A 13,077-nucleotide genomic window follows, 5' to 3' on the forward strand; every position below is an offset into this window, starting at 1 on the left:
CTCAGACTCGTAACTTTTGAAGGGTAACACTAAACTTATATATCTGAAAACTTATATATATAAAATTTATATATCTGAAATCTGCATAAAAATCCAATTCTTTTGATGCAACTATTGGTATCAAAATTGGTATCTGTTTTTAAGAGTTTTGGTTACTATTGAGCCGGGTCACTCCTTACTTACAGTTTGTTACCACTAACTGTTTGATGAGATTAAATCATTTCGAATGCAGTTTCCCAATTGCTATAAGATTCTTACATCAATCGTAGTCAAGAATTTTATTTTAAGTTGAAGGGAACGCATACACTACACAGGTTCTGTTGGATTTTGAAACTGATAGTCAACAGATTATTGCGAGAACTGAATAGTAAGTTTGTAGAATTTAGTTTTTTTGCTATTTTTAGATACATTTTCTTAACGTTTAATATACAATTATTGAACGCCTGATAGATTAAAGATAATACAATCTTTTCTTTTTGAACAATTTGTACCCCCCCCCCCACCCCCAAAAAAACAACCTTCTATTGAGACAAAATAGCTATAGTCTATGTACAAGGTTGGGGAATTGAAGATTGAAACGGAAGTGACCCCAAAAATATGATCTATAAGAAAATTGTATGTTATTGCCTATAGAGGGAAGGGGGATAGGGGACTATCATTTCTAAATTATAGTACCTCATTTTTTTATTATTATTGAAAGCAGCGATGCCAAAAAGCTAATTATTTTTTTATTTAAAGCGGAGACGGAAAAAAATGATATCAAATTCCCTAGGAAACCATACAAATATTTTGATAGAACCAGGGCCCCCCATTGGGACTTTTTGATTGTCTTGGGTATTTTTGATTTCTCATAGGCTACTGGCCTAATTTGGCTTTTGTGTGTGGTCCCTTTTAATAAGATTCCTTAGATCTTATTGAATGCCACGGCGAATCTATCATTTCAACTATTATGCAAGGGTTCTGACACGCCACAGCCATTTTGTTTCTGCCAGATTTCTACTTCTCTTGATCAATAACGAAGAAGACCAGCGTCCAGCCAGGGAATTGCGAAGTTTGTAACTCGTGAATAGGCCCGAATCTTTTGTAAATTCAAGCTGGGATTTGCGAAAGACTGATGAAAACATTAATGTTTGTCGTTAACATTGATCGCACCGCCTACTACTCTCACGGGCGGCGGCGCGAAAAAATCACTGGCGTTGCGCCGATGGCGCGCCGCCGCTGCTTTTTTTTGCCCCGCCGCCACTGGTCTTCCCTTATCGGCGCGGCAACGAGGTCTAGTAAATATTATAATAATAGATTAGGTGGACTAAAGATACACAGTGGAGCCTCCCTGCGTCACAACAACCTAGATCTACTCTAGGTACTAGCACTTAAACACCCACATTCTCCTAATTTGCTAAAATGCAATGCCCACACGGCAAATTACACCGATAAAGACAGCTTTATCTCACCTTTCAAACCAAATAATGGACAAATTTTGTCCAAGATAATCGTTTAATCTCCGATATTCAAATATTATATTCCATAATCCGCTAAATCCACTTGAAAAATAATCTTAACTTTTATTTTCTTAAATGCTTTATTAAAGCCCTATAGCGCTCACTTTAACATGGGGAGATTCTATTTCTGTAACACCGATTCAGCCGTGAACTAGATTCTGGATCGTTTCTATTATATTACCTTTTTAGCTTGGGTAATTTCTTCTGTGAAATATCTCCGCTACTCAACAATTAATATTTTCACCGCTCCTCAATAATTAATATTGCGTAATCTCACGAACTTTGTTGTGTACATATGTACATATTGTAACTGCTGGTTATTTACACGAAGCTCCTATGGGTACAAACACCCTGAAACATTGTTTTAATTAATAGTGGTTATGCCACTAATGTCAAAAACAAAACAAGTTTTAAATTCACGTGTAATTTAGGTTTCGAAAGAGAGCTTTAGGTGAATTCAGTTAGGGTGCCTAATAATATTAATGTTAGGGGATCTTCCTTCCCTTAAATCGCCCCTCAACCACATAACACTTAATCTCATTTTAAATGTCTTAATAGGTAGTAACACCTTGATGAAAATGAAAGAGAATTGGCTTAATATTAGATCGGAGTACAAAGGGAATCAAAACTCAGGAGTATAGGAAACAAAATAATTCCTTTTTCTCTCAAGTCAATTTCAAAGGTAATTTTCAGACAAACGTTATTAAGCTTTAAAGATTATTTAAAACTAAATAATTACAGATTGCGATAAAAAATAACTGAAATGCACATACCTGAATTAGTTTTAGAATCCTCACGACCCAAGATTACAAGATTCAGGTATGATTTGATATATACCATCAATAGCTGCGTTCGTTTTCGCCGTTCGTCGTTCTTAGTTCTAAGAAGATGTTCTCGGTTTTACTCTTAAATTGCGTTTTATTTCGCCGTTCTAAGAACGTTGTTTTAACTGAAAAAACGGCTTATAAGAGCTTTCCTTAGCTAGATAAAATTTCAAAGCCACAGATAAAATTTTAATCAACCAGTACAATAAAAATGGAAAATATAATTGTGAATGTAGCAAAACAAGCTATAGAGTTACTAGAGGAAAGTGACTCTGACAATGAGCTCCTACTGGTAGCTGTGGCAGAAGATATTTTTATATCAGGAAGCTCACAGATATGTTTTGCACTTGCTAATGGTGACTTAGAGAAAGGAAAAGTAAGTCTGGACGCATTTTATTCCCTTGTCCATTGATTTTTTTTTTTTTTTTAAGAAGGCAGTTATTCAGTGTTTTTTTATTACACAAGGTCTATTGGACACAAGGAAAATGGAAATTTTTGGTAAAAGTCTAGTTCACCAACTTTTTTCCTATTTCGTAAAGGGGTTAGGTTAGGAAAAAAAAACTTTACGGGATGGGTCTATATGCTAAAGTAGGCTCCGGTAAAGTGTTTTCAAGTATCTATCTCCACTCTTTTTCCTCTATAGGGCAGTGACTTTTGCTGACCTTTAAAGATTTTTGTGTTATAAAAGTGGAACCGTGCAAAACAAGTCTTTTGCTTAAATAAAGTACAAAAATCCTGTTTTCAGCTTCATAACTTTGCTCAATCCTAATTTATTAGGTTTTAAAGATCTGCAAATACATTTCCTGAGTTTTGAAAAGAAAATATTGATATGGCTTGAAATTTTAATCAAATAATAGGAGCTGCATCTTAAGAACTAAAACCAGAGAAAAAGAAAATGAAAAACTGAAAATTCCTATAAAATTTTCCTTTGTCAAAATTTCAATAGGTTAGGAAAGAGACTTGTCAAGTAAGCAAACTTTTAACACTTAGAAATCAGAAGAGGGTCAACTTAACGAAAAACATATACGAAAAACAAATCACTACCATTTTTTAAATGAAAGACCCCGTCAACGAAATCTACAAAATTAAATAAATCAATAAACTTGTTTTCTGTCATGTTTTTTTTATTTTAAAACTTGGCGCCCAAAAGTAAAACTAAAGTATGAGGCTCAGTTCGTCGTTCAAAGAACGACGGTACTAAGAACGAAGAACGGCATTTCAAAGAACGGCTTATAAGCAAAATATTTCATAGAACGGCGAAAACGAACGGTTTAATTGTAAAACCGAGGATTTGATTTCCATAGAACGACGAAAACGAACGCAGCTAATATATGTAAAAACCATTCTATAAGCTCTACCTGAATGTAAGCTAGATGTTCGCTACGCAGCTACAGTAAGCATAGCCGTTGCGTGGTCACAATCACGCAGCGTCTACTTTCGCTTAAAATCTAAATTGTCCAAAAATATACAATAAAGAAAGAGAATACACAAAATAATGAAAGAAGAAGAAGGCAATCGGGAATTCCTGTATAGCCAAATAAATTTCTTATACATGCTACTATTCACATTTCATTATGTGTTTTGTTTTTCTGATGCCAGCAGAATTTGATAAGATTTATAATTTAATACAAAACGAAAATTTTTTCAAATGTTTAACAATTTTCCGCAAAGCCATTTTTTTCATTCTTCGAAGTTAAAAAAAAAATATGGGAGAGCGTAGAAAAACTTCTGATGAACCAGAGAGCTGAAAGTTTTACTTATCATGTCTGAAACCCAGTGTCACCTTCACGAACGATATAAAACAAGGCCTTAGAAAACTAAGACCAAGAGACATCCCCCTTACATCAGAACAAAGGGGTATATACCAATGAATATAATCGTTAACCGTATAAATGCTCAATTTAATCAGTTAAAATTTTGCATTTTACATGCATTTGATACAAATGGTTTTAGAGAATAAAATTGCTAACTACTTAAAAACGAAAATAAGCACAAGGCTCAATCAGATCCACATGCTCTAAGCCTAGAGCTGCACCTCTGTGGGCTGCACCTGTCTCCCTAGGGCTGCACCCAGAGTTTCTTCTTCTTACGGTCGTGATATATAGCAGCATAATATTCATTCCTAACTATCAGTATTTCTGTATAGTTCCTCATAGACACCAGGTCGCAGATACTCTGCAACTGCAAGCACTATCAAAAAGTCAGAATGAGTAAGCCCTACTTTCACCATAAGCAGGTCGCGCAATCCTTCTCGCTTGATCACTGCATCTTGGACGTTTAATTCATTTTTTTCGAGGCTATCTTTGGCACTTAGGAGATGAGACGCTTTCAAAAAGAGTGACCTCTTAAAACGCTTGATTACATCTTCCCACTGCGAAGAGCTATTAGATGCCAATTTTTCCAAGAGCGCAGATACAAGACGGCTGGGCTGATTCTGAACTCGTTTATTTTTTCCTGTTTTCATTGTTAAGGTTTGTACCAAATTCTTTGATTGGTTTTTTGTTGACTTCATACGTCTTTGATTATGGTCTACGTATGAACTCGATTGTAGGGTGACTACAGGGGAAACAGAAAGATCAATTTGTGTAATGGGGTAGACATTCATAAGAATTTCTCGAACAGAGGGCTTCTTTTTCAGTCTTGAGAAGACATATCCCTGAAAAATTATAAATATAATTACACTTAACTCATGCTTATTATGAATCATCAGCAAAACTGCAAATTCTTCAACAAAATTTTGCAGGATAATGTACCTCTTTTTGGTCAACAGTATTTCACATGGTTTTGCATACACCACACAGGTATAGGCTATATCCGGGTTGCAGCGGTAGATAGCAACCTAGTAAGAGACGATCACGTCCAATGTTAAGAAATATAAAAACCCCTAACTCCTAAAAAAAAGAGTCAGGTCAAAACAACAAGTACACCATTAGAACCGCCTTGTCCGAGACCCCTGTATAGGAAACTTTCTGTCCCTTGGCTTGAACAGCAAGGGAAATATATTGGCTTGAAAATCAAGAAAAGTGGCAGCTACTACAACATTCTGCCTAAACGAGATATTTTTTTTCTTTCTTCCTTTCCATAGATAGCTTTGCACTGGAACATCGTAGAAAGTTGTTCAATGGCTCATTTTAAAGGAAATAATTGGGTTAAAAATCTTTTGTAACTAAAATAAATTATTTCCAAGAGAGAATAAATTTTTCAGTTAAAAACTGCATTTTTGATGTCTTTTCATCCTGCAGTCTTTTCAAAGATATTTGATTTTTGTATACAGTAAAGAACGAACTTCTAGCCCATAGTAACTAAAATAAGATTATAATTTCATCCGGGTTGCAGCGGTAGCTAGCAACCTAGTAAGAGACGATCACGTCCAATGTTATAAAATATAAAAACCCATAGCTCCTAAAAAAGGAGTCAGATCAAAACAAAAAGAACACTATTAGAACCACCTTATCCGAAACCACTGTATAATAGAATTTTTGTCCCTTGGCTTGAACAGCAAGGGAAATATATTGGCTTGAAAATCAAAAAAAGTGGCAGCTACTACAACATTCTGCCTAAACGGGATATTTTTCCCTTTTTTCTTTCTTGTTTTCCACAGATAGCTTGGCACTGGAACATCGTAGAAAGTTTTTCAATGTTAAGAAATATAAAAACCCAAAGCTTCTAAAAAAGGAGTCAGATCAAAACAAAAAGTACACCATTGGAACCGTCTTATCCGAAACCCCTGTATAGTAAACTTTCTGTCCCTTAGCTTGAACAGCAAGGGAAATATATTGGCTTGAAAATCAAGAAAAGTGGCAGCTACTACAAAATTCTACCTAAACGGGATATTTTTTTTTCTTTCTTCTTTTCCACAGATAGCTCGGCACTGGAACATCGTAGAGAGTTGTTCAATGGCTCATTTTAAAGGAAATTAATTGGGTTAAAAGTCTTTTGTAACTAAAATAAATTACTTCTAAGAGAGAATAAATTTTTCAGTTAAAAACTGCATTTTTGATGTCTTTTCATACTGCAGTCTTTTCAAAGATATTTGATTTTTGTATACAGTAAAGAACGAACTTCTAGCCCATAGTAACTAAAATAAGATTATAATTTCATCCGGGTTGCAGCGGTAGCTAGCAACCTAGTAAGAGACGATCACGTCCAATGTTAAGAAATATAAAAACCCATAGCTCCTAAAAAAGGAGTCAGATCAAAACAAAAAGTACACCATTAGAACCGCCTTATCCGAAACCCCTGTATAGTAAACTTTCTGTCCCTTGCCTTGAACAGCAAGGGAAATTATATTGGCTTGAAAATCAAGAAAAGTGGCAGCTACTACAACATTCTGCCTAAACGGGATATTTTTTTTTTCTTTCTTCTTTTCCACAGATAGCTTGGCACTGGAACACCGTAGAAAGTTGTTCAATGGCTCATTTTAAAGGAAATAATTGGGTTAAAAATCTTTTGTAACTAAAATAAATTATTTCCAAGAGAGAATAAATTTTTCAATTAAAAACTGCATTTTTGATGTCTTTTCATACTGCAGTCTTTTCAAAGATATTTGATTTTTGTATACAGTAAAGAACGAACTTCTAGCCCATAGTAACTAAAATAAGATTATAATTTCATCCGGGTTGCAGCGGTAGCTAGCAACCTAGTAAGAGACGATCACGTCCAATGTTATAAAATATAAAAACCCATAGCTCCTAAAAAAGGAGTCAGATCAAAACAAAAAGTACACCATTAGAACCGCCTTATCCGAAACCCCTGTATAGTAAACTTTCTGTCCCTTGGCTTGAACAGCAAGGGAAATATATTGGCTTGAAAATCAAGAAAAGTGGCAGCTACTACAACATTCTGCCTAAACGGGATATTTTTTTTCTTCTTCTTTCTTTTCCAGAGAGAGCTTGGCACTGGAACATCGTAGAGAGTTGTTCAATAGCTCATTTTAAAGAAAATTAATTGGGTTACGAATCTATAGAAACTAAAATAAATTATTTCTAAAAGAGAATAAATTTTTCCACCAAAAACTGCATTTTTGATGTCTTTTCACACTGCAATCTTTCAAACATAATCGTATACCAGCGGTAAGATTTGAACCCACACCTCCGAAGAGACTGGTGGCTAACACCAGTGCCTTGGACCACTCGGCCAGGCTGCCTCTCATAAATATATATGTGAATTTGGGTTGCAGCAGTAGCTAGCAACCTAGTAAGAGACGATCAGTCCAATGCTAAGAAATATAAAAACCCAAAACTCCTAAAAATAGAGTCAGATCAAATATAATAAAGAACAACTTCTTGCCTATACTAAATTTTATACGCCACTTATTTATAATATTGGTTAGTAATTCCACAGATAGCTTGGCTCTGTAACATCGTAGAGAGTTGTTCAATGGCTCATTTTAAAGGAAATTAATGGGGTTAAAATTTATAATAAAGAACAACCTCTTGCCTAAACTAAATTTCATAGTTCACTTAACTATAGTGTAGGCTAGTAAAGAGTACATAAAGGACCGATATTGTTCATCATAAATGGTGTTTGTCAATACTGTTTTATTTTATATGATTATCCATTATTATGTAAAATTTAGTGATGTTTCAAGAATTAAAAAAAAAAATTATTAGTTAACTAAAACTAGAATTATTCCTGAAAATTTTACAGTAAAGATCCGGGTTGCAGCGGTAGCTAGCAACCTAGTAAGAGACGATCACGTCCAATGTTATGAAATATAAAAACCCATAGCTCCTAAAAAAGGAGTCAGATCAAAACAAAAAGTACACCATTAGAACCACCTTATCCGAAACCCCTGTATAGTAAACTTTTTGTCCCTTGGTTTGAACAGCAAGGGAAATATATTGGCTTGAAAATCAAGAAAAGTGGCAGCTACTACAACATTCTGCCTAAACGGGATATTTTTTTTTCTTTCTTCTTTTCCACAGATAGCTTGGCACTGGAACACCGTAGAAAGTTGTTCAATGGCTCATTTTAAAGGAAATAATTGGGTTAAAAATCTTTTGTAACTAAAATAAATTATTTCCAAGAGAGAATAAATTTTTCAGTTAAAAACTGCATTTTTGATGTCTTTTCATACTGCAGTCTTTTCAAAGATATTTGATTTTTGTATACAGTAAAGAACGAACTTCTAGCCCATAGTAACTAAAATAAGATTATAATTTCATCCGGGTTGCAGCGGTAGCTAGCAACCTAGTAAGAGACGATCACGTCCAATGTTAAGAAATATAAAAACCCATAGCTCCTAAAAAAGGAGTCAGATCAAAACAAAAAGTACACTATTAGAACCGCCTTATCCGAAACCCCTGTATAGTAAACTTTCTGTCCCTTGTCTTGAACAGCAAGGGAAATATATTGGCTTGAAAATCAACAAAAGTGGCAGCTACTACAACATTCTGCCTAAACGGGATATTTTTTTTCTTCTTCTTTCTTTTCCAGAGAGAGCTTGGCACTGGAACATCGTAGAGAGTTGTTCAATAGCTCATTTTAAAGAAAATTAATTGGGTTACGAATCTATAGAAACTAAAATAAATTATTTCTAAAAGAGAATAAATTTTTCCACCAAAAACTGCATTTTTGATGTCTTTTCACACTGCAATCTTTCAAACATAATCGTATACCAGCGGTAAGATTTGAACCCACACCTCCGAAGAGACTGGTGGCTAACACCAGTGCCTTGGACCACTCGGCCAGGCTGCCTCTCATAAATATATATGTGAATTTGGGTTGCAGCAGTAGCTAGCAACCTAGTAAGAGACGATCAGTCCAATGCTAAGAAATATAAAAACCCAAAACTCCTAAAAATAGAGTCAGATCAAAACATATAATAAAGAACGACCTCTTGCCTATACTAAATTTTATACGCCACTTATTTATAATATAGGTTAGTAATTCAACAGATAGCATGGCACTGGAACATCGTAGAAAGTTGTTCAATGGCTCATTTTAAAGGAAATTAATGGGGTTAAAATTTATAATAAAGAACAACCTCTTGCCTATACTAAATTTCATAGTTCACTTAACTATAGTGTAGGCTAGTAAAGAGTACATAAAGGACCGATATTGTTCATCATAAATGGTGTTTGTCAATACTGTTTTATTTTATATGATTATCCATTATTATGTAAAATTTAGTGATGTTTCAAGAATTAAAAAAAAAAATTATTAGTTAACTAAAACTAGAATTATTCCTGAAAATTTTACAGTAAAGATCCGGGTTGCAGCGGTAGCTAGCAACCTAGTAAGAGACGATCACGTCCAATGTTAAGAAATATAAAAACCCATAGCTCCTAAAAAAGGAGTCAGATCAAAACAAAAAGTACACCATTAGAACCGCCTTGTCCGAAACCCCTGTATAGGAAACTTTCTGTCCCTTGGCTTGAACAGTAAGGGAAATGTATTGGCTTGAAAATAAAGAAAATTGACTTTAACCACGTTATTCTCCACAAACGGGATGTTTTTTTCTTTTTTTCTTTTTTTTGTATCCAGAGATAGCTTGGCACTGGAACATCGTAGAGGGTTGTTCAATAGCTCATTTTAAAGGAAATTAATTGGGTTAAAAATCTATAGTAACTAAAATAAATTATTTCTAAAAGAGAATAAATTTTTCCACCAAAAACTGCATTTTTGATGTCTTTTCACACTGCAGTCTTTCAAACATAATCGTATACCAGCGGTAAGATTTGAACCCACGCCTCCGAAGAGACTGGTGGCTAACACCAGTGCCTAGGACCACTCGGCCAGGCTGCCTCTCATAAATAAATATATATGTGAATTTGGGTTGCAGCAGTAGCTAGCAACCTAGTAAGAGACGATCAGTCCAATGCTAAGAAATATAAAAACCCAAAACTCCTAAAAATAGAGTCAGATCAAAACAAAAGTACATCATTAGAATTACCTTGTCTGAAACCCTACTAGATAAATAATGAATGTCATCATAGTTTTTTATTAGAGCTATGACGTGAATAGAAAAACACGAAATTATATTGTTGTTTCTGAAGACGTTATGAAATAATACCATTGCGCCATGACATCATGAAATAAAATCATTACGCCGTGACGTCATAATTAGTATATAAGAAAAGTCAAAACTATAAATTCTCTCATTCTGGATTAGATAATGATTAGATCAAACCAAGCTATACGCAAGTTGAAAAAACAGTACTACACAGACAACAGAGATACTAACTTGAAAAGAAAAAAGCAAAGGTATTCAACCGACCAGGCCTATCGAGAAGTAATAATTGAGAGAGCAAAACAAAGGTATTCAACCGACCAGGTGTATCGAGAAGTAATTACTACTTAAGAACGACAAAGATGTAAATGGTCTCATTCGTTAATTACATAATGGTTAGATCAAAGCAAGCTGCACGCAAGTTAAAAAAACAGTACTACACAGACAACAGAGATAGTATCTTGAAAAGAGAAAAGCAAATTACATTAAAAGACGATCATTGAAATAAAAAGTTATTGCATGCATTGGACTTAGTTAGCTACTTGATCGTTTGAGTTTCGTCTCTTACTATTTCAAAGAAGAAAAAGCCGTAGGCTTTTTCCTTTTTGTAATATTTTCCTGTTTGTTATCAGGGTTACAGCGGTATCCGGGTTGTAGCGGTAGCTAGCAACCTAGTAAGAGACGTTCACGTCCAATGTTAAGAAATAAAAAAACCCATAGCTCCTAAAAAAGGAGTCAGATCAAAACAAAAAGTACACCATTAGAACCGCCTTGTCCGAAACCCCTGTATAGGAAACTCTCTGTCATTTGGTTTGAACAGCAAGGGAAATATATCCGGGTTGCAGCGGTAGCTAGCAACCTAGTAAGAGACGATCACGTCCAATGTTAAGAAATATAAAAACCCATAGTTCCTAATCCGGGTTGCAGCGGTAGCTAGCAACCTAGTAAGAGACGATCCCGTCCAATGTTAAGAAATATAAAAACCCATAGTTCCTAAAAATTTACATTAAAGAACGAACTTTAGTCCATAGTAATCAAACAGTTCGTGGTAACAAACTGTATAGTAAGAGCGACCCGTCTCAATAGTAACTGAAACTCTAAAAAAAGAAATTTTGATAAAGTATAAAGTGTCTAATTTTGAAAGTATAAAGTGTCTAAATAATTTTCAAATGGCAAAGATTCGATTTTTAATGCCTTGTTTTACGATCGTCAGATTACGGCAAGTGACTGCACTGAAGAGACCTAGAACAGAACTTGTTGACGCTCTTAAGGGTAGAATAGTATATTTACCAGTTGATGTGCAAGCAAATGCAGATATTCAGCCTGAAAAACTTTTTAACATTGATAGTTTTGTAGTCATTGTCAATGGTCAACCTACTTATCCGGGTTGCAGCGGTAGCTAGCAACCTAGTAAGAGACGATCACGTCCAATGTTAAGAAATATAAAAACCCATAGTTCCTAACAAAGGAGTCAGATCAAAACAAAAAGCACACCATTAGAACCGCCTTGTCCGAAACCGCTGTATAGGAAACTTTCTGTCCCTTGGCTTGAACAGCAAGGGAAATATATTGGCTTGAAAATAAAAAAAAATGACTTTAACCACGTTATTCTCCACAAACGGGTTATTTTTTTTATTTTTTTCTTTTTTTTTGTATCCAGAGATAGCTTGGCACTGGAACATCGTAGAGGGTTGTTCAATAGCTCATTTTAAAGGAAATTAATTGGGTTAAAAATCTATAGTAACTAAAATAAATTATTTCTAAAAGAGAATACATTTTTCCACCAAAAACTGCATTTTTGATGTTTTATTCCGGGTTGCAGCGGTAGCTAGCAACCTAGTAAGAGACGATTACAGTAAAGAACGATCTCTGGCCCATAGTAACTGATATATGGTGGTTGCAGGGGTAGCTGCAAGCTATCCGGATTGCAGCGATACCCGGGTTTAGAAAATAACTGATTGCAGCGATACAAAATTATAACAAGGAACGTATGTACCCGACGCCAGATTTAATCTGTATTTCCATACAAAACAAATTCAATTTTTCATTTTTATAGTAAAGAACGATAACTAGCCTTTGGTTACGTAAAGGAATATAAATGGGGACAGCAGTGTTATGGATAAAGAGATATTTGAAACATAGTAAAGAACAAACGAAGGGATATAGCAACTGAAAGCGAATTTAAAACAAGTCTTTTGAAAAGCTTGATAGTAAACAACAAACTCTTGCCCATGGTAATCTGGGTTGCAGAGGTATTTAGCAACCTGGTAAGAGACGATCACGTCCTGTACTAATCAGGGCTGCAGCGGTAGCTAGCAATCAGGGTAGCAGCGGTAGCTAGCAACCTAGTAAGAGACGACCACGCCCCATAGTTAATATCACAGGTATATGCTATATACATTCTAAAAGCAGATAGAAGCTAGTCAGGTCCTAGAAGAAAGCAGTCATTATGACATTGACCATCTTGAGTCAACATTCATTATAAAACACTATTTTTCCTTTTTTGGGGTTACTTCCACAAACAAGGCGATGCTTGTCATTTCTCTGTAAAGCAAGATTATTTTAATGATCTTGCTATCTTTGGATACACGGAGCCTTGAAGATCATAAGTACATCAACTTTCCTAAAAAATTTGACACAATAGTAGACAGTTACTCAGAAGTCTATTTTGAAGATTGAGGAAAAGTGACATCTTATCACCACCGTACAAAAACGGCCCAATTACATGACCTTATAGGAATATGTCAAAGTCATAACATTTCTACCTCCCCCCTTCTCCTGAGTGAGTGTAGCAGAGCAT

The 13,077-nt window shown here is 35.0% G+C and overlaps 1 protein-coding gene across 2 annotated transcripts in view; it reads right to left on the reverse strand.

The window, feature by feature from the left end:
* Positions 1-2,602: 2,602 nt before the first annotated feature.
* Positions 2,603-13,077, reverse strand: part of LOC148956774 (uncharacterized) — a 104,036-nt gene continuing 93,561 nt past the window's right edge. For both annotated transcript variants that reach the window (XM_089096404.1, XM_089096411.1), the window contains exon 5: positions 2,603-4,979. In XM_089096404.1, the coding sequence (XP_088952530.1) occupies positions 4,446-4,979 (534 nt within the window). In that variant the 3' untranslated portion in view covers positions 2,603-4,445. The remainder of the gene's footprint in view (positions 4,980-13,077) is intronic.

Source organism: Artemia sp. Qi Xiang Cuo, chromosome 1 (assembly GCF_049724085.1).
Source record: "Artemia sp. Qi Xiang Cuo chromosome 1, ASM4972408v1, whole genome shotgun sequence".
Taxonomy (NCBI): Eukaryota; Metazoa; Arthropoda; class Branchiopoda; order Anostraca; family Artemiidae; genus Artemia; species Artemia sp. Qi Xiang Cuo.